Raw genomic sequence first — 21,767 nt, forward strand, 5'->3', positions numbered from 1 at the left:
TGAAGATCCTCCTGCTTTTGAAGTCACATGTAATAACAGCGTGTGTCTCTGGCATTTCCCACATGTTTGTGCAGGCCTAGGTTGCACCGCAAGCACAGGAGAGGCCCAGGAGACTGCAGGGTGTGCCCCAGACTCTTTTGTAGATACCTGAAAAGGAGCCAGGGATGCTGGGAGCCTGAGGCTAAGGCAGAACATCAAGCCTCTCCCACCTTGAGGATTCATGAAACTTACCACGCCCAAAGGACGCCATAAACCAGTTTATCCTGAATGGAAGTACAGTGCTTGTTTTTTTTGTTTTCCCCAATGTGGTGAAAAGCACACAGCATGAGATCGACCTCCCAACGAATGTTTACGTGGATAGTATTGTTAACTATAAGCACAATGTCGTAGAGGGGATCCCCAGAACATTTTCATCTTGAGCGACTGAAACTCATACCCATGGAAGGGCAACTCCCCGTTTTCTCCTCCCTCCAGTCCCTGGCAACCACCATTCTATTTCCTGTTTCTGTGAGTTTGGCTACTTTTGATACCTCATAAGTAAAATCATGCAGTAGTTGTCTTTCTGAGACTGGCTTGTTTCACTTAGCGTGATGTCCTCAAGGTTCATCCATCTTGTAGCATGTGACATAGTTTCGTTCTTTTTTGTGGCTGAATGATGCAACCACTTCAGAAAATAATACAGCAATTTCTCATAAGATTAAACATGAAACTAACTATATGATCCAGCAATCTCATTTCTGAGTATTTATCATGAAGAATTGAAGTTCGAATCTTGAAGAGATATGCACCCCCATGGTAAGTGCAGCACTATTCACAACAGCCAAGAGGTGGACGCACCTAAATGCCCACTCGTGGATGAACAGATGAAGGAAATGCGGTGTATGCACGCACAAGGAAAGTACGTTTCTTAGTTGTTTCTCAGTAACCTCCCACTGTTTCTTTGTGTGAACAGTAGGTAAGAATCTCGGTTTACTTCTCTTATATTCCAGAAACAGAGCTCCTTTCACTTTTCTTTTACCCCGTTTCGATTTCAAGTCCTAATTGCGCCAAGATGGCCGAAAATTAATCTGTCATTTGAGATTTTTATCTTCACGCCCATTTTCTGTAGCTGAGTGTAAGGTTCACCTTCTCCTATAGAGTACCCAAGGAAACTGGGTAGAAAGAGCGTAGGATGCTTACTCATTGACTCACACAGGTGGCCACTAAGGCAGCTGCTAATCTAATCCCAGCCACCTGGGTGCCTGAGACCTGGCGTCTGTATGTGTCAATTCTATGGCACGTGACAGAGCATTTAAAAAACACAGAAGGATTTAGTTACTTAAATGGGATGGGGGTTTCAGAGTAAGTGCAAAATATCAGAAAGAAGAACATATTATAAGGTTTCCTTGGGTATTATATCTGAAGGAAAAATACAAGGTTTTTCCAACCATCCCCATTGCCCTCCCCTCCTAACCCACCCCCACCCGCCTCCCCACCCCACCCCCACCAACTGCCTGTAGCTGAATCATGTGGTTTCTCTGCTTTCCCAGGAGCATAACTGGGCAGCTGGCCAACCAGGTCAGGAGGGAAATGCATCTATGTACTGGCAAAGATTACAGTTACTAAGTGGATATGAGGCTGCCACCTTTTTGGTTAATTTATTTTTGAGCAGCAGACAGTACTTTAGCATGGGTCCCTCTTGGTCGTGAGTGTAAAAAGTCTGGCCAGGGGCACCCTGGAGATGTCCGGGGCTGAGACTCAGAAAGCATTCCAGCACGGCGACGTAGTGTGCATTTGCAGCACAACTACACTGCAGAATGGACTCCAGCCAGCATGCTGGCTGCTGTATAGGGCAGAGAGACACAACGATAGTCAATAGCATAGATTCATCTCTGTAGTTCAGAATGAAACAGAGAGCATAAAGCAACTTTTCAACTTGAGTTTTAATTCTTGAGGACATTTTACTCTGTATTTTTGAGTATAGGTTTTAGAATCATGCCCAGATTGATAAATTTCTGTCCAGAAAATATTTTCCAGTTCATATGAAATTACGACATTTTGATTTTCCAAATTCTTGTAGAGCAATGTTAAACTCTTTACAACTTTCTATTATATTTTATTAGAATTATTTTAATCAGACTAAATTTTCATTTATATTTTGCTAAACAATATTGATTCATTTGCTCCATTGGCTATTTGTATGAAATTTTACTGATTATAGCACCTGCATCATTTTCTTTGGGACCATCTAGCCAGGCCAATTTTTATAGCTCTGATTTTTGCCAAGATATGACATTTTTTAAAAATCAGTATTTTTAAATTAGTATATTAGTACTAATATTTTTATATTAGTATATTAGTACATTAGGTTATATTTATTATCAGATCTATTTTTATTTTATTACATTTAATTTTTTGCACAAACAAATATTTGGTGTCTACGGCCATACCACACTGAACGCGCCCAATCTCATCTGATTTTTGCACAAAAAAAACACTCATTTTGAATTTGGAAATGCTGATGGTTGTATTGGTATCTGAACATGAACGTTCAGATATTGTAGGATTTCTTTCCAAAGTAAAAGGATGAAAAAAAAGTTTTTAACTTCAGTGAAAGAAGCCAGACACACGAGCACATATATTGTGTGATCCCACTTCCATGAAGTGTCCAGAACCAGCAAACCCACAAGACTGAAAACAGACTGAGGGAATGGAGACAGGCGGAGTGATGGCTTAAAAGGCTCTTTTCTGAGGAGATGAAAACCTTCTGCAACCAGACAGTGGTGGTGGTTGCCCAGCATTCTGAGTGTACTGATTACCTCTTAGTGATACACTTTAAAATGAACAAAACAGTGAGTTTTAAAAATTAAGTAAATGAAAAATGAAAGATACGAAGCTTAAACTGATGAAATCAGAATAAACTGCCAGAACAAGAGAGGCCTGCAAACTTCATCTGGATCTTGGTTTAAGTCGCAGCCACTTTATAGTTTCTGTCCATGCAGCCAACATGACTTTTAACGAAAACAAGTCATAAAGAAGCCGTCTAGGGCTCAGATTACTCCCTCAAAAAATTCAAATGTTGTCAATGTTCCTTGTAGAAAATGAACACAAAACACAAATCAACTGTCATTCCATTGTCTGGAAATAATCTATTCAGGTCTTTTGTTCCCCATAGAGGCATAAATGTCTAATCCCACTTCCCCAAATGAGATTAGACATTGTTTTGTAACATATTCCGATCAATAATTTTACTGCCTATATACCTATGACTTCTGAATCTTTTACTATGTACAGGAAATATTCTACATGTTTTAAATATGTTAACTCCCCGAGGTCAATATTGTTATTTTGATTTTAAAAATAAGAAAACTAAAGAAGAAGAAAAGTAGCTTTTCTAAAGTCCACAGAAAGAAGAAGTGGCATAACCAGGAGGCAAATTCAACCAGTCTGACTCTGGAGTCCAAGCTGTTCACCCACCACGACCTAATATTTAACCAAATCAATTCTCATGGACACTTGGAATTTATCCAGTTTTTTATTTCAAAAAAGAAAAAATTCAACAACATTCTTGAAACCAAATATTTACACACAAAACTAATGACCACAACAAAAGTTCTGAAACTGAAGCTGTAATTCAAATTATATTAGCATTTGAAGCTATTGATACAATTCATAAATTCTTGAAACAGTCAGCCTTACATTTGCCAGGAAACACGTGGGTGGGGAGAAGATTCACTGTGAGGAGCAGAGCACCGTAATCCACTTGTAACTAACACTTGGAAGTTACACATCTCGTAAATTGCAGAACCAAGGCTGGAATATCACTTGCTTTTTTCTCTTTCATTATTGCTTTCTTTCTTAACTCCTAATGTTTCTCCTTGACTACACTGCTCCTCCAAGTAAAATCCTGCATTGGTGTTTTATTTCTGGTGCAGTCTGTAATCACAACCACTTTCTAATCCTTCTTTACTCACACAAAACCAAATGATAGGTAGGTAGGTAGACAGACAGGCGGAGCGATAGGTAGAGATAATCATTTGCCCCAAACAGCAATCCCCCCAAATAATACCATATATATTAATAATGTTAACAATTTATAATTACCCATTCTCTTTAAGATATTCTCCAGTAATACAATAAAGGCATTACTGAGAATCACTATTTCTATGCCAGTCTTAAGCACACTTTTATAACATATTTACCATGGAATAATTTTATTTCTGAAAACAATAAAGACAGGAATCAAATTAACATTGTGTTTTGATGTCCTGTATCCATAGATATTATTTTATGCATCCAAGTTTTGCTTTTAACTTGCGTTGTTTCTTTCAAAGTAAAGTAACTTCTTAATAGCAAAATTAAACTCTGTCAAAAATGTTTCAAAACAAACCTCACTGTATTTTATAGTTAACTGTTTCTTTATAAACATAAGAAAAAACAACCTGTACATCTACATTAAAAATGGAAGAACTAGAAAAACTAAAGCTTTAAAAAGATACTTTCTTTCATACTAAAATAGCATGATTTTCACCTTACACATATGAAGAAAGAAGAATACTACATGTTAACGATGTTTCCATCAAAAAGAAGAAAACCTTAAAAGGAAATGACTCTTTCAAATGTGTAAGTCTAAAAATCCAGGTTTCAGGAGCAAATAAGAAAACCAAAAATGTAGCATTCCATAAGAATTTCAGAGCACATTTCATTGAAGACCTTCTATCTCAGGGCCCAGAGGGCGACAGGGGAATGAAGCGTTTCCCATGGAGGCCCGACTTGTTCTACACAACCAGTTCAGGCCCATCCTCTAACTGCCTTCAGGCTCATCCTGCACTCAGCTCCTTCTCTGGCACTCCACACTCCAAACCAGGTGAGGCCCAGACAAGGGGTTAGTAATCCTGCCCCCAAATCCAATGGCAGCTGCCACTGGCCTGACTGAAAAGGAAGCGCCTGGCCTAGGAAAAACTATGAAGCAAACAATGTTACATTTTTGGGCCTCTCTTCTTGCCCCTGAAGGCCTGAGTTTTCGTGATGATCTCTGACTTGTCCAAACCCTCCTTGGGTTTGTCCTCTCCCAAAGTTCCCTTTGTCCCCACATATATATATACACACACGCGCGCATATATACAGTCAGTTCAAACTATAGCCTATAGAACCTGGCCACTTCATGGGCTAGCTCAACAAATTCTGTCCCCAAATACAAATAAAGAACTGGGGGGCAGGGGTGGAAAAGGTCCCAATTCATTGCTGCAAAATTTTAAAAATAGTTTTAATTATTTTTCTCCCAAAATTTTTTTCAGTTAGTAACACCTAATACAGGGGCGAGCAAAAGTAGGTCTACAGTTGTGAGTATGAAAAATAGTTTATTGTTTTTATATTATTATTATATTATTTATTTACATTACAACAGAAAATGTACTTTTGCCCCTGTATTTCTAGTCCAGTTTTTAAACTATCACTTGAAGTAAGTATACGACAATGTGCTTAGATTTACCATAAATTTAGGTATTCATTATTTTAAGTTTATAACTTCACTGCCTTGAAGTATTCCACTGGCCTTCCAGGGGCTCTATCATAAACAAATTTGGGAAGCACTAAATTTAAGAAACACCTTGCAAGATACTGAATTCCACCTAGGGGTTAAGTTTGCCTAGATTCTTTTGATTCTTTACAGCACTTTGTAATATCTACCTGCCTTAATAAGGAGTAATGTGTTTCATTTGAAAATGGCAGTGAATGAAAATGCATGCTTATCCCTCATTGCTCCTTATAACTACAATAGGAGTCTGTTTTTTCAGACTATAAAGCATAACTACAATCCATCTAAGGATAACATATTTTAATTTCAAATGGCTACTACAGAGAAAATAAGAGCCACATGTACTAAAACTGCAAATAAAAATATAAAAGTACAATACTCAAGAGAAGAAAAGCAACATTTTTTTTCAGCATAATTTTCATTCCTGGCAAGTTTTTGATGGGAGTTCTGAATCTCAGGGGGCAAAAATGTTTAGGTTTGGGATTATGATCTCAATAAAAGATGCTTAGTATTCTTCATTAAAATATGGCAATAACTCTCTGTATGGTGAATATAGTTTTGTTTCTTGAGAATAAAGGAAGTTATAGTCCTCATAATAATCTTTTATAAGCCATAAAACACTTTCAAAAGCCTAAAAATAGCCTAAAAATAACAATTTCTTGGTTTACACTTTCTTAGCATAGTTTAAAGTTGTGGCTATGTATTTTTGGGAACTTTATTAAGGCAATCGAGCAGGTAAGACTGCTCCTCATTATCTTATTGCTAACCAGAAAGAAAACAAAATTCTAGAAATCATAATGTGATTTCTAGAATTTCTACTGACTAAGCACTACTAATATTTTAGAACTAAAAATATCCAGAAAAATTTGACACAGTGTTTGAAATAACCCTATTCCACTTAAATCTAAACCTGGAACAGAATTTCAGCCCAGAGAGCTGTTTTGCAATATTCAATCAAATACAGCTTAGCTATTGTTGGACTGATATTTACCCAACATATTTATTGGAAAATATCTACAAAGGAGAACAGATCCTTTATAGACCTTAAATCCAATGGGATAGCATGAGATTTGCCAGTTGTTTGTTTACTCAGCTTTAAAGAAGATAAATATCTACTTTAACATTTCAACTTCATGAAAAAGATAAGCAATACATCGCTTGGAAAATATTGTACAAATTGATAATTGGCATAATTCAAAATTTAGAAAGATTCATATAGTCATATTCATATCTATATGTATTTAGAAACTGATATCAAATTTTACAGTATCCCTTTTGGAAATATTCCGAAATATTAGACAAAGTCAAGTCTAATTGTAGCACTGTAATATTTATCTCTTTGTGCATGTCTCTGCTAATGTAGTAAATTTCGCTTCCAAATTATTTAAAAAGTCCAGACCTTCTTCTTCCTGTTTGTCACTACAGCAACCTACGGAACCAACCGGAGACCCTCTGCCTTCATAGTTATACGTGAGGACATAGTCTTGAGATGAGAGGTGGTCTTCATTCTTATTATATTGGTGCAATTTCTGTAAAATAAAACCAAGGATTGCATTATTGTTTTAAACACACAAACGTATAAACATAAAATTTATTTTTTATTTACCTGTTATGTTTAATTTTTAACCAGTGTGTCCTCTAATGGAGTCCTACATACAAAAAACGCACATGATTGGTCTATATCACAACCATACCATAAAGTCAGTATACTTTACATTTCTAGTAATCCATGCAAATAAAAAATTACGTAGACAAATGTTACATTTAAGTACATTTAAATTATCATGGAATGGTTACTCCTAAATTTTATGTCTAGAGTTCAGGCTAGCCCACAGCACGATGCATTAGGAATTTGAGCTTCAAGGGTCAAACAGTCCTTACTTTGAGTCACAGCTCTGGTATCAACCAATTAGCTCTCTGACTGGGAACAAGTTACTAAATATTTTTGTCTCCCTTTTCTCAAGGGTAAAATGGGAATATAGAGAGTGACTATTTCCCAGGATCATTGCTAAAGGATGAAATAGTAGTGTATGAAAAATATTCTTATTATTCCCAGCACATAGTAAACAGATAACAGATGTTAACTAAAATCCCTACATATTTTGTGCAGTTAGAAAGTAGATAAGAACTACCTCACTGGCTTCAGAATCACGTTGATAAGACAGCCCAAACATGACAAAACAGGGATGCACAAAAACTTCCAGTGAAATTCAAAGTAACATAATCCACACAGCAGAATCTGGCGTTGCAGAACGGAAGGGCCGGGCACTCAGCCACAGCTCCCTTCACATCCGTTGCTGGCCAGTCTTCTCACCTGTCAAACTCTTCTGCCTCCTCCCTTCCTCACCTGGGTGCCTTGCCTCTCTAACCCGAGCTCATTTCCTTGCTTTGCATTAGCAAACGTCTTCCTTCATAACCATTCTAGCCTCACACCCCATTCCCTAATGTGCACACTGAAAACCACACCTGAGAGAGCTTCTTAAGCTTTGCTCCTTCCCAACCTATTACGTGAAACTGACGCTGTAGAAAGAGAAAACTAAACTTCGTGAAAAAAACGTGCAGTGAACGTAGGATAAGCTACAGCCGTGTCACAGAATATTGCCAATTTGCCATCCCTGGAAGGATTAAGGGCTTCTGGTCTTTGTGTTTTAAAGGCACTAGTGTCCTGAGATCAAAGAAGTGAAAATTTAGAGCCAGAAAGAAGTTTAATCCAGTGATTCTCTGCCTGGGCTGCACATTTGAATCACCTCAAGAGCCTTGGGGGTGGGAAAAAGCCAAACCAATGAAATCAGAATATTTCAAGGTGGAGCACAGGCATTAGTATTTTTTTCAAAGCTTCCCAGGCGATTTTGATGTGCTATCAGGCTTGAAAATCCCTCATTTAGCCTCTCCTTTCTTTCGTGTCTTTGCTTTCCTCTGAATAAAACATGTTATGTTTGCATCATGCTTTTACACTGAAAATAGTTCAGACAGGTCATATTATTTAATGTTAATCCTAGAATTATGTACAGATGCTTTGTTTTCATAGAAAGTGGATATTTGATTTGGGAAGTTTTATAATTGTGAGGAATTAGATTTTTTTTGTATTCCATATTGAAAAAGCTAGTGAGGTAAATACACACCTAAAATTGATGTAACTTAAGTCAGGGATATTTAAAACCTGCAGTTTTCATGACATTTTAGAAATTAAAATAATATAACAGATGAAATAAAATCCCTTTTATATTAAATAATGTAATGCAATCAAAAAGCAGGGGGAAAAATAACCGGAGAGAGGAGATCGTGAAGAATATCAAAAAGCAGTTTCTTAAACTATATATGTTAATATCAATTCCCTATTGTTCCCCACTTGGACATTTAAATAATAGAGTGAAATCACTTAAGAAAACTCACGTCACGAAGATGAGGCTGAGTGAAATTATGCCACTCTGAGTAGGTGTGTCTGGAGTTTTCCATTTCCATGTGTCCTCCCCTGCAGGAATCCAGGGTGTGATGGTGACTCCGGCCCGATTCCAAGGTGTGGTGTCCTCCTTTCACCATTTCGATGGTTTCCAGCCCTCCGTTTTTGACTCCTGACCCCATAGTTCCACAAAAGCCATGGTTAGAGTTGTTGACTGTCTGGGTCGTAAACCCATTGGCAGAGCACTGAAATAAAATAATCAAATAAAATAAGCCATTCCTATTGGGAGAAATTGATTCCAAGAAAAGTCACAAGAAAACAAGGGAAAAAAACATTTATGCCATCTTTTATTCATTCATGAATTCCACAGACATTTACCACGTTTCAATTATATGCTCAGTCTAAGAATGAAAATACAGGGATAGTCATTCAGTGGCTCCAGGAAGCTCTGACCCCAGTGAGGCAGCAGACAGACAATTACTTTAAGAATGTCATTATTCTGATAAGCAGGTGAACAGAGAAAATAGGAGCACAGAAAAAGAACATCAAAATTTGACTCCAGAGAGGGTAACTGTAGTAGACCTGGAAAACTGAGCTGAAGCACTCCTGCTAAGCAACAGGAAAAACACGCTCCCTGCAGGAGGGTCTACAGACGAAGGTTCTCTAGGGATCCTCAACTTCAGCCTGCTGAGCCTGGCTACTGCATATGACTAAGAGGGAGAGAGAGAAAGCTGGAAAGGTTATAAAAGGCCAGAGGACACAGAGACCTACATGCCATGCTAAAAAAATGCAGACTATGCTGAGATGATGAGGGCTCAAAGAAGTGTTTTCATAACAGGGGAGAACATGTTGTTGAAGCCATTCTGGGCAACAATGTGACGGACAAATATGAAAGAGATGAGTTTAGTGTCACAAACATCAGAGGGGTCACTAAATGATTCTAGGTGAAAAATGATGAGGACCCAAGCCAAAGTAGAAGCAGTGGTGATGGAAAGTAGATGCTCCGTAGAGAGGTGGCTGGATGGGGTCAGGAATACTTCCTATGCGTTCTGCTGTGCAACCATATTGATGGTACAATTCACACTGAAATGGGGAAGAAGGAGGTGCCTGTGGGTAAGAGGAGAGTAAGCAACTCTATTTTGAACATGGTAAGCTTGAGAAGCGTGTGGGACGCCCAAAATGCGTACATAAATATGGGGATCTGAAGCTCAGGTGAGAGATCTGAGCTGGAGGTTGAATTTGGGGAGTTCTTTCTAGGAATAAGTGACATTACCTAGAGGAAACTGTAAACTAAAAGAAAAGAGGGCTAAGAATAAAACCACAAGAAAAATCCCACTTTAAGGGGTGGACAACTGATCTGGATTGGGAAGCAGAAAGGCATGACTCTGAAACTATACAAAGAAGTAAGGTAAGACGGCCAATGGCCAAAGTAGGAAAAATCAAAGTAGGACAACAACTGGTTCACATAAAGGCAGCACCCACTGAATTCAAGTAAAAAAAGTAGACACTGATGCTCTTTGTCAAAAGGAATTCCAGAGTTCTAGGTAAACAGGAAGTAAGGTCACAGAGAAATCTAGCATAAATCTTTCTTTCCATAAGTTCAGTTTCAAAAACAAAGATAGAGAAGGAACTAGAGAATGTCAACCTAAGTTTGTAGGTGAGAAACTTAGTTGCAATGGTCACCTCAGTGCATCATTTCTAAGTATAAACTGTTATTGTTGTGACCAGCTCTCCATAACCATTAGGCTCTTCTGTGTCATCCTCTTAGCAACTTATTTTTTTAGTTTAATAGGCAGAGTCTCTAACGTAACTGGAAATTTTCAAGTTTAGATGATTTACTGATCCTGGAAATACAGCCATAAAAAGTCACACATATTATCCTACTGTCTTAAATATACAGATACCGGAAATGAGAACTGAAAAATAGCCATTTGGTGGCACTGCTACCCCAGATTTTTTGCTTCGGTTGCTGCTACAGTAAATTTCTATTCCAAAGGGAAAAATGCTGATTTTCAGATTTCCTTCATAGTATAATTTGTCATTATGAATACATGGTCAGAGAGCATATTTCTAAGCTAATGGGAGGAGAATCGAAAATCAACTAAGATGGAGGCTGAGTGCACACTGCTGTCTGACTCTCCTCCCTGTCTCCTCCCTGTTCCTTTCACTCACCTCCAAGCGCACTCCCCAGAGTCTGATATCCTCACCGGGCATCAGCAACCTCATATTCACTGTATCAGTGGTTTCCTGAAATTCTTTTCCAGCCCCAATTCCCAACACCATCTCATATCCCTATGACTGAAACTCAGATGCCAAAGTAAAGTCATCACTTTTACTCATTGTACTAGAGTTTCTATATTCACTAGGAAATTTTGTTACATTTTGTAAAATTAGGTCTAAAATTATGTTCTGGCACAAATCAATAATTCCAAGTCCTTTTAGGAAGGGTTCCCAGCAGAGAACAGGCACACAGGTGTGAGAATAATACAGGGAAGTACCTGATCAATACTACCATCTCCAGCATCAAATGGCAAAGAACAAATATTAATTAAAGCTCATTCATTCCACGCTCAGATATTAAATAAGAACTCACTAGTTATACAAGGACTATCGAAGTGATAAACCTATTTTCTGAATAGAGAGGTAACTACACGGTTCCACATGTAGATACATCAAATATGGATGGGCTATGATTGTGTGTGAGGGTAGGGAGGGAATGAAAGCAAGAAATAGTTGATGAGAAAGTAATCTTCTCCCTGAGATATAAAAAAGAGCTTAATATATCATTTTTGTCCCTGACTATACCATGTCCCTTTGACTCCACTTTTTATTGTTACTCAAAGGTAAACAATCTTATCATTTATAAATTGAAAATAGTTTTTATCCATCCCTAGTTTAATATCCCAATTACCATTATCCTAGCAATATCACTATTAAACTATCAAAAGCTCTCAATCCCTTATCGCCCCATCCCTAAAGCTTTCCTATGCCTGATGATCTCCCCGCTGATTCAGCATCACGCCGCTCCCATTGTTCTGCTTGCACGCAGAAAAGCCTTGACTGACTCTCCCTTTCCAAGAAATACACCTGAAATCCTTCATGAGGCCCATGCAAGTCCCATCTCCTACTCCTCTCATATACACTCTCACACAAAGCCTAACTTAGGTCTCACACTTCTGTTCCTAAACATCAATTTTCCTATTTCAAATACAATTTTCACCATCTGTGGAACAATCTATAAATTTTGTTTTCTTTTTTACTCAGTAGGCTCTTTCCTTCCTCTTTAGCTATTCCCAACGTTTCTTCACTTCCAAACACTTCTTATTCTTTAAGTCACAGAGTAACATGTACTTCTTTCACCAGGCCTCCCTGGTAGGTCCAGATGTCAAGAGAACACTTACATAGCATAAGCCTCTTTGAACTCGGACACTGCTCTATCGTATTGATGGTAACTAATGGGTTACTGTCCTGTGCCTACTTATTTTCCCTGTACCAGTAGATTATGTTTCTCATAAACACACCAAAATCATTTTGAGGGAAGAACATGCCTTGTAAAACGTTTTAATGCACTTCCCCCCAAAACAAGAAGCCTAGTGCCAAGAACCTCAGAAGGCCCCAAATATATAAGGAAATGACTGGCAGTCATCTTCCAATCTCTTCCCACCTGCACATACTTTTTAAAAAACATACATCTCTTTGATATTTTCTTCATTTATCTTCAGAGCTTTTAGCAAGTTACTTTTTCTCATTATAAAAGGTCAAAGAGAAACATAACATCTGGAAATATACCCTGTAGAGAGCAGCCAAATTGACTGTTATTATACTAAATTTATAACATCAAAGAACACACTTTAAATGGTAACACTAGAGAATAGAAAAAGATTACTGAAATAATACATATGGTTGTATAACTGAGGAAAATTCATAACTGTGGAAAACTCTAACAATGGGGAATTGTAACCCACCCCACCATTCTTTTGACACCGTTCCTGTAAATCAGGGCTGTCAAACTCATTTTCACCGGGGGCCACATCAGCCGCGAAGTTGTCTTCAAAGGACCGAATATAATTTTAGGACTCTATAAATGTAACTACTCCTTAACAGTTAAGCGAGATCTCAGCACTGCTACTGGGTAGAAACAAGGTGCCAGACCTGATAAAACAAGGTGGAGGGTGGGGTTCGTCCCGTGGGCTTTGCGTTTGCCACCTATGCTGTAAATGCTGATTCTGACTAACATGTAGCTTGTAGATGAACAGCATGTTTGTATAACAATCCTAAGAATTAACTTCAAAAGATCAACTCCGACCTTCAGGCATCCCAGCTCCGGGAGATTTGCTGACCTTCAACCACGGAGTCAAGGTGGCGGGAAGCAGGGATGGGTAAGCCAGGATGATGTACACTGGACCATCTCTTGCCTTATCGGAAAGGACTGCGCTAGTCGGCACAGAGACAACTTTGCAACCCCCTCCCTTGATCTCTTCGTTCTGTTCCTCTCTCCCTCCTTATAAAAACCTCTGCTTCCACTGAGAGGGGAGATGGGCTTTGAGACGTGAGTCCGCCGTCCTCTGGAGGGCTGGCACCTGAATAAACCACTTCCCTTAACGTCAGCACCAACCTCTCGAATGCTGGCTTTCAGAGCAGCAGGCTGCCGGATCTGCGTTCAGTTACAGTTTAGGAAGGTAATTAAATGCCACTACATATATATTTAAATATTGACAGATGAAATACTTATGCCTACAAAATCTTACCCAAGTAAAAATATATATAAACTCCTAAATTTCAAAATAACTTTATGAAGATGAGTTAAGGAATTATGGGAGATATTCAGATAAATTCATTCAAGAAAATTACTTACCACCTTATCATCTCCAGGTGCTTCTGTGTTTGATATAATTAAATTTTGCTGTGCCAAATCTTCCGGAAAACCTTTTTTTCTGGCTCCAACAATTCCACATACTAAAGTTAGCAATACAGCTGAGTTTGAAAAAAAAATGGATATATAAAGTTTGACATACATAGAATAAAATACTGATCTTTTGTGTCTTATCACCTGAGGTGCACAAAAGGCAAATAAAGCCAAGCATGGTGTCCCATGAATCATTTTGACCTTTCTAAATTAATGGACTATAATTTGGCTTAGAGTTTAAAATTTGTCATGATTGTAAGTATGTTTTGATGATAGTCCCTTTTAAGAGTTTAAATTCTACCCATCATACTAAAGAATTTAGAATCATGAGTTAAGTAGGACATTTTTTTAAATCACTGGTATTTATTTAAGACAAAGACTTTAAATAGATTCATTGATTCATAAACAAATGGTTTGCCTACAAGAAAGTATGACAAAACATTTTTCCCAGAATAGATTTTTCTCCAAGTATCTTAATTAACCCTATTTTGTATTTTTTCTATTCAGAATTTTCATTCTACATAACAATTGTGGGAGGTTAAAATCTGTGATAATAAAACTAACGGTAATAACAATTTTTTATAATATTCTACAGGCTGTTATGCCAGAAACTCCCAAACCACAGCCCCAAATCCAGCCCTCCATGTATTTTTGTAAGGCCCATGGGTAGGGTTTCTATATCTTTAAGTGGTTGAAAAAAAATTAGAAATAAGAGTTTATGTGAAAATTACATAAAATTTAAATTTTAGTGTCTACAAATAAAGCTCTGTTGGAACACAGCCACACCCAGCATTTAAATATTGTCTTTGGCGGCTTTCTTGCTAAGAGGGCAGATATGATTGGCTTTACCTGAAACCACGTCGTGGTCTGCAAAGTTTAAAATAAATACTCTCTAGCCCTAGAAAAGGTGTACCAACCCCCGCCCCTCCCCCGCCCTGTGTGGCCCCTCGTGACCTTCCCGCCTTTGTTTTTTACCCTCTTCCCCTCATTCATTGCTGAAGACCCAAATGGGTCTTCCTGCCGTTCCTTCATTTCCCCGAGCAAACTCTCACCTTAGCCCCTTGGAACTGACTTTCCCTTCTGTCTGAAAGCTCTGTCCTCAGGCACTCTACTGGATTGACTCACCTTTTCCAAAAATCATCATGATAGCTCCCATTTAGGCCTGATCTAACCATTTACTGAAAATTTCTCATACTCATCCCACACACATTCTACAAGACAACAAATCCGAATTACTTTGTTCTATTTTTTTCCTCCACAGCATTTAATCTATCAGTTTACTATCTCAAGACAGACGGTTTGTTTTGTTTATTTTTGTCCATTTTGTTTTTAATGAATCCTATGCATCTAAGACACAATTTTGGCATATCATAGATGTTCAATACACATTTATTTTGGTTGAGTTGATGAAAAATAATGATCACCTACTAGAAATACACCACATAATATTGTAAGCTTTCACATGCATTGCCTAATCATCAGTGCTACTCCATAAATTAGGCTACTCTAATTATCCCCTTTTACCGATGAGGAAACTGGAGCATGGTTAAATTAACTTTCCCCAGGTCACGTGGCTTGCAAGTGATAAACTGGGAACAAACCCAGACAGTCCAATTCCTGAGTCTTGCTCTTACTACCCCTATCACAGAACAAAGGAACAACAGCTAATCTAAGCTGGAGGAATGGGTGAGAATAAAAAGAGAGGAAAAGATATGGTACCATTGGGAACTAGACAATTGATGAAGAAGAGATTAACAGAATTCAAAATTAGCAAGATAATATGGAAGAAGATACACTGCTGAACTCCTCCCACAAATCTGTGGCTGAACGGAGATAAGGCATGAAATGAAAATGGCTTTTAGTGAACTTTCATATAGCTGAAGTTTTAGATTGTTTTCTAGAACTAAAAGGGGTAGTACTATGACCCAAAAGTAAAAGTTTTGCAATGATAAATTTAGGACAGTCTAAGAAACTGTCAACAGTTCTGTCCAAATGTAAAATCTTTTATCTCAAAAAGGATCTGGCTCCTCTTACAGAAAACGGTCAATCAGAGCTCAGATACAAATAATACAAAAGGAATTTGTAAAGGGGACTCACGCCTGATAGATGGTTGGACAAGGTTACATTTTAAAGACCTTTTCCTGCACTCAGATATCTATTATATATTTTAACCTTAAGTAAGTAAAAGGACTTACAGAACAGTAACGCTATACCCAGCAGTATGGCCAGGATCGCCCATTTTCCAAGTGATACCCCTGCAGTTCTCAGAGTCCTCTCGCACTGACTTGGATGAGTACAAGCACACAGGTCAACTGTCAAGGTTTTTGTGGCAGATTGACCTTCTCTGTCTCTTACAGTGATAGGAATATAATACACATCAACTGCAGCATTTTTGTTATATGAAAGGCGGGCAGCTGTATCTGAAAGAAAATAGAAGAATTATATTTTTAATGAACATGTATTCCCCCCTTAGCATTTGTTTCACCACACCTGTTTGTAAAAATCTTATTCCCAAAGAACAACCTGCCACATGAAAATGAACAAAAGTGCATGACTGTCTTGAACTTTTTCAAGCCCTAACATTACTGGATGTGTGTCAGTCACTGTAACTTTTCAGAGAGGAACTTAAAGAAACAACTTGACATTGGAGTGACCTAGTAACATTTCAACGACATTTAACATTCTCTCACTTATCCCCTTATTACATACTAAAAATGCTAGATTAACTTTAAACATACACTTCACCCATTTTTCCATAGTACCAGTTTATGATACTCCTAAAGAATTCACACTTACAAACCAAGGATGCTTTAAGTTCACATTCTCTTATCCATTTACCTTCCGGTACCTGTCCATTATCCTGTAGATAAGAAAATTTTCCAGAACACAATAGACCTTTCGTGGTTAATGCCTTGCCGCTGGAAGTAATCTCAATACCAGGGAGCTAATTAATGTCTCCCAGGCTAGGTATAAGACTTACGAAAAACAACTATGACTGTATCACAACAATACATATTTATGAACTGAGAGATTTCCCTCAACAGTCTTGGTACCTTATTTTAATGACCTTATTATCAACAGACTAAAAGCTCTACACCCTTTCAATGACAATTACAACCTTCTGGAGTTTTGCAATGCACTACGTGGAATGACAAAGTAGCATATGCACATCTGGGAGTCACGTGTAATTTCTAAGCTGTGCTTAAATGCACTGTTATAATTGTAACTTCGAAGACTTTTGGCTGCATCTCATATCTGAATCTTTCTGGAGGAATGTGAATTACTGCTGGGTTTGTTTGTGCCCTTCAGAATATACTGTGTCTAAGGTAATACCCTTCAAATCCCTCTGCTCCTTCAAGGCCACAGACTAAGCCACAGTCATGTCTCACTTATTCACAGGAGTGCCTCAACCTGATTTTCTTTGCCACTCAAGTTCATCCTCTTCAAATTGTCCTCCTAACTCCAACCAATGCCATTTTTAAGACATAAACCTGCATACAGTATTGCCTAACTTGTACACTCCCAATGCACACTTTGGTCACCTACTGCACAAAGGCCATTCTCCTTGGCCTGGTATATAAGGCCCATCTGCACCAGATTCCTTCCACCCACTCTCATAGCATTCCGACTAAAATGCTCTAAACTCTAAAATCACTGGTTTCCTTATAACCTAAGTATTTTCCTTCTTCTATGCATATATATTAATGAGTTATTGATTCAACAAACCTTTATTAAGTAGTTAGTATCTACTAAGCACTAGGGCTAGGTACTGGCAATACAAAAAAAGATTACAAATGTCTTGAGAAACTCACGTATATATTGGAGGGATAATGTAAACAGATGACAATGCAACACGAAAAGAAGGTAGCAAAAGATCACAGTGTCACTCCTATTCCAAGAAAGTCTTCTTAGACATGAGTATCTGTGCTGGAGTCATGTCTGTCTTGTTAATCTCTCTCTCTCTCTCTCTCTCTCTCTCTCTCTATATATATATATATATATATATATATAAATGTATATTATACACATATATAATCCCAGGTCTGCAACACTGCCTTGTAGATAATAAGTGCTCCATAAACATTACAAATATCAAGCTAAGAAATGAAAAGGGAGGTATTCCAGGTAGAAGAAACAGCATACGAAAAGTGCAACTGCAGGAAAGAGCATGCCTAGTAACAAACAAGTCGTGAACCAGGACTGAAATGTGGACTACTGCACTCCCCAGAAACCACTACCACAGACACTGCCCTGAAGGCTCCAGTGCCAGACGTCCGTCCATATTCCACATGTTTCCTTCCAAAATACCACAGAGTGCTTGTCCCATACACCCAGATTCCGCAGTTCTGCAGCTGGCTTCCAGTCAAGTTTAAGCTGCCTATCTTTCATTCTCTCTTTATTTCACTGGACTTACTTTAAACACAGCAAAAACAGTTTCATGATAAGTTGCCCAATATTTTAACAAAGCATTTTTGTCTTTGCAGTGAAAGTTAATTTTGCCAACATAAAAATTTTCATTTCTTTCACTTTATGTACAAAATATAACATAAGCCTCTATATTTGTAAAAGTTTGTTAGGCTTCTAAAGTATGTTAATAAGACTCAATTTTACATGCTTCATGTGAACAGACAAGTAAACCTATTATCAATTATTTTAGAGCATATACATCATTATTTTTTATTAAATACCATTAACTGTGGAGAGGGTCCACATTCTGCTGATTTCTGAAGGAGGGTTTGCCAAGCTGAACTTAAACGGAGGACCATGGACAGAGTCATCAGGATCAAAAGCTGAAATGTCAGTGTACTCCATCTTTGGTTTGCAAATCACTACATGACTTTGAAGCATATCTGGTGCGTTATCATTCACATCTTCAATGTTAACTACAAGTGTTCCAGTACACGATCTACCATCTAGGAAGAAAGAGAAAAAAGTTCGGGTAGTTTGTAAAGCTTTTTATAGCTTCCAAAGAAAAAAAATCACATAGATTTCAAACGTAATACATGTTTTTTTAAAAAAAATAAACACTTGATTATAGAAGAAATGGTAAATAAAAACACAGATGGATAGATGAAACCTGCGGATCATCTAAAATGAGTACTGTTGTTGACAATATCAGATACGGATAAAATAAACTTTTTACCAAAGTAATTGCCAAACAAAAAAAATAAATGTCTGAATTCCGAACTTTATTTCTTTGGGTTCCTTATGGTACAGATGTTCATGGGCATGAACATGACTACAGAAAAATTATTCTAATCCCGGTACACATCTAAACAACCTAGGGACATTTACTTTAAATATATAATGCCCAGCCTTGATTGGTGTGGGTCAGTTGGCTGATCATCATTCCACAAACCAAAAGGTTACAGGTTTGATTCCCAGTCAGGGAACATGTGTGGGTTATGAGCCACGACCTCTTTTTGGGGATGGGTGAGAGGCAGCTGATGGATGTTTTACTTGCACATTGTAGTTTCTCTCCTTCTCTTTCTCCCTCCCTTCCCTCCCTCCCTTTCCTAAATAAATAAAGTCTTCCTCCCTCTATATATGTACCTGTCATATATATAGAGAGAAATAAATAAAAGTGTATATATATATATATATATATATATATGCATGCCAGGGTTCAGAAGCGTTCATATATATATGAACCCCATGCCAGGGTTCATATATATATGCATGCATGCCAGGGTTCAGAAGTTCTGGGTTACTTTAAGGAACAGAATTCAAGGAAAGAATCATTTTGACCTAATAGTCAGCAGAGTCTGGTGAGACCACTTCCTTAGTCCTAGATTCCAGTTTCACCTTTGTCCTCTAACATAGAGTCTATAAGCATTTTTAAGGTCCACCAGTCTGGGAATATAAAGATGAATAAAACATGGCTTCTTGTTTCTGAGTAGTTTCACTTTGTTAGGTGATTAAGAGAAATAGAAACAGAGTTCTTAACATAATTTCTAAGAATCCCATATATTTATCACAGAAATAATTCTGTACAAGAATAGTTGCATTATTTTCCAATTCCTTTAGGAAATACTAGATTAAAACTTTTTTTGTGCCCTGGCTGGTGTAACTCAGGGGATTGAATATGGGCCTGTGAACCAGACAATTGCGGTTCGTTTCCCAGTCAGGGCACATGACTGGGTTGCAGGCCAGTTCCCCGCAGAGGATGCGCAAGAGGCAACCATCCATTGATATTTCTCTCCCTCTCTCCTTCCCTTCCCCTCTAAAGACAAATAAATAAAATCTTAAAAAAAACCTTTTTTTGTTTACCTGGGTCTATTGCCATGACTGTGACATTATATAAGTCCCTTCTGGGAGTTGCGGCCTCCCTGTCCAGAACTTTGGAAGTTCTGATTGACCCTGTGTTTTCATCAATGGTGATCCATTCTTCAGGATCATGCAATTTTTTGTACCTGTTCATAAAAAATAAAAATAACCTTCAGCAACATAAAATGTATTAAAGTAAGTTACTGCCACAATTATTTCAAATACATCATCAGTATCTGGTTACTGATTTCTTTGTACCTGAAGCCAGTGCTACTTTTAGTTTCAGGGTCATACGCCTTATAGCCATTGGTGCTGGTCCCCTTTGCTGAGTTCTCTTTGATCCGTACATATTGGGCTGCTGGGCTGCACTCAGGCCCTTCATCCTGGTCCTTCACTTGAACTGTGACCAAAGCTCTGTTCGTGGTTGCCCTGAGCGGAACATCTCTAGTAAAAGGAGCTTCATTGCTCACTCCAATTTCCAGGACCACTTGCGGGATTTCTTCATAATTCAGTGGCTTTAAAAAGAAATGCATGTATTTCAGTACGAGTGTGAAACACATCTGATATTTCAAATAGCATGCGAACTCTCGTCAATATGACCGGTGCTGCACACACTCCCTGTTCCCATTTAGTCGGCAGTGACCGTTAGCCTTGGCCAAAGAGCGAGGTGATTATTCCCTAAGCCTTTAGCCAGAGTAGTCCAAAAGTTTCTGCAGGTAGTTTAGAGAGTTATGAAAAAGCAATTCTTTAAATACCTTTAGGCTTCATTCTTACTGAGAAAAATTACTCTGAACCTGGAGACAATGCAGAAAGATGACAGCACTTCGTGGCACTGCCTTAGTGCACTGACGGACCAGCAGAAGGTCACCTGACTCTAGGAGAACGAGACTTTGTCCTGACTATTTACTACTGACTAAGGCTCAGACATTTTACATCTTGCAAAATTAGGTGCAACATAAACAAAACAGAAAATGTGCAACAATTTTATTTTCTCTCAGAGAGAAAATATACTCCTAATGCATTTTCTAATTGCCCTATCAGGCACAAAACTCAGCAATTTGTTTTGAGGGGACTCCATACTGCTCTCCACAGTAGCTTCACCAGTCTACATTCTCACCAACAATGCACAAGGGTTCCTTTTTCTGCACATCCTCATCACTTGTTGTTTGTTGATTTATGATGACAGCCATTATGACATGTATGAAGTGCTATCTCCTTGTGGTTTCAATTTGTATTTCTCTGGTGATTAGTGACTTGAATACCTTTTCATATGTCTATGGGCCATCTGTATGTCCTCTTTGGAGAAGTGTCTATTCAGGTCCTTTGCCCATTTTTAATTGGTTACTTTGTTTTTGAAACACTAATTTGAAACAATATAGCACACCTATGTTCACTGCAGCACTATTTACAACAACCAAGATCTGGAAGCAGCCCAAGTGTTAGCTATGGTACATTTACACAATGGAACACTACTTGGCCATAAAAAAGAAGAAAATTTTACCCTTTACAACAGCATGGACAGATGGAGAACATTACGCTAAGTCAAAGAAGCCAGTCAGAGAAAGACCAATACCATATGATTTCCTTGTATGTGAAATCTAAGAAACAAATTGAACAAGCCAAACAGAGGCAGACTCATAGATAGAGAATGGAATGACAGGTTGGTGGGTGGAGAAATC

General features: G+C 38.0%; 1 protein-coding gene across 2 annotated transcripts in view; it reads right to left on the bottom strand.

Annotated features, from left to right (window-relative positions):
- Positions 1 to 3,837: 3,837 nt before the first annotated feature.
- DSC3 (desmocollin 3) overlaps positions 3,838 to 21,767 on the bottom strand; it is a 48,662-nt gene continuing 30,732 nt past the window's right edge. Inside the window, exons 10-17 of one of the 2 annotated variants that reach the window (XM_037032411.1) lie at positions 20,347 to 20,603; positions 20,092 to 20,234; positions 18,510 to 18,734; positions 16,017 to 16,241; positions 13,771 to 13,889; positions 8,909 to 9,160; positions 7,122 to 7,164; positions 6,954 to 7,044 (exon numbers count right to left, since the gene is read on the bottom strand). In XM_037032411.1, the coding sequence (XP_036888306.1) occupies positions 7,138 to 7,164; positions 8,909 to 9,160; positions 13,771 to 13,889; positions 16,017 to 16,241; positions 18,510 to 18,734; positions 20,092 to 20,234; positions 20,347 to 20,603 (1,248 nt within the window). In that variant the 3' untranslated portion in view covers positions 6,954 to 7,044; positions 7,122 to 7,137. Of the gene's footprint in view, positions 7,045 to 7,121; positions 7,165 to 8,908; positions 9,161 to 13,770; positions 13,890 to 16,016; positions 16,242 to 18,509; positions 18,735 to 20,091; positions 20,235 to 20,346; positions 20,604 to 21,767 lie in introns of both variants that reach the window. The other variant, XM_037032408.1, reaches the window with a different exon arrangement.

Source organism: Sturnira hondurensis, unplaced genomic scaffold (assembly GCF_014824575.4).
Source record: "Sturnira hondurensis isolate 20B ecotype Veracruz unplaced genomic scaffold, ASM1482457v3 Scaffold0001872, whole genome shotgun sequence".
Lineage (NCBI taxonomy): Eukaryota > Metazoa > Chordata > Mammalia > Chiroptera > Phyllostomidae > Sturnira > Sturnira hondurensis.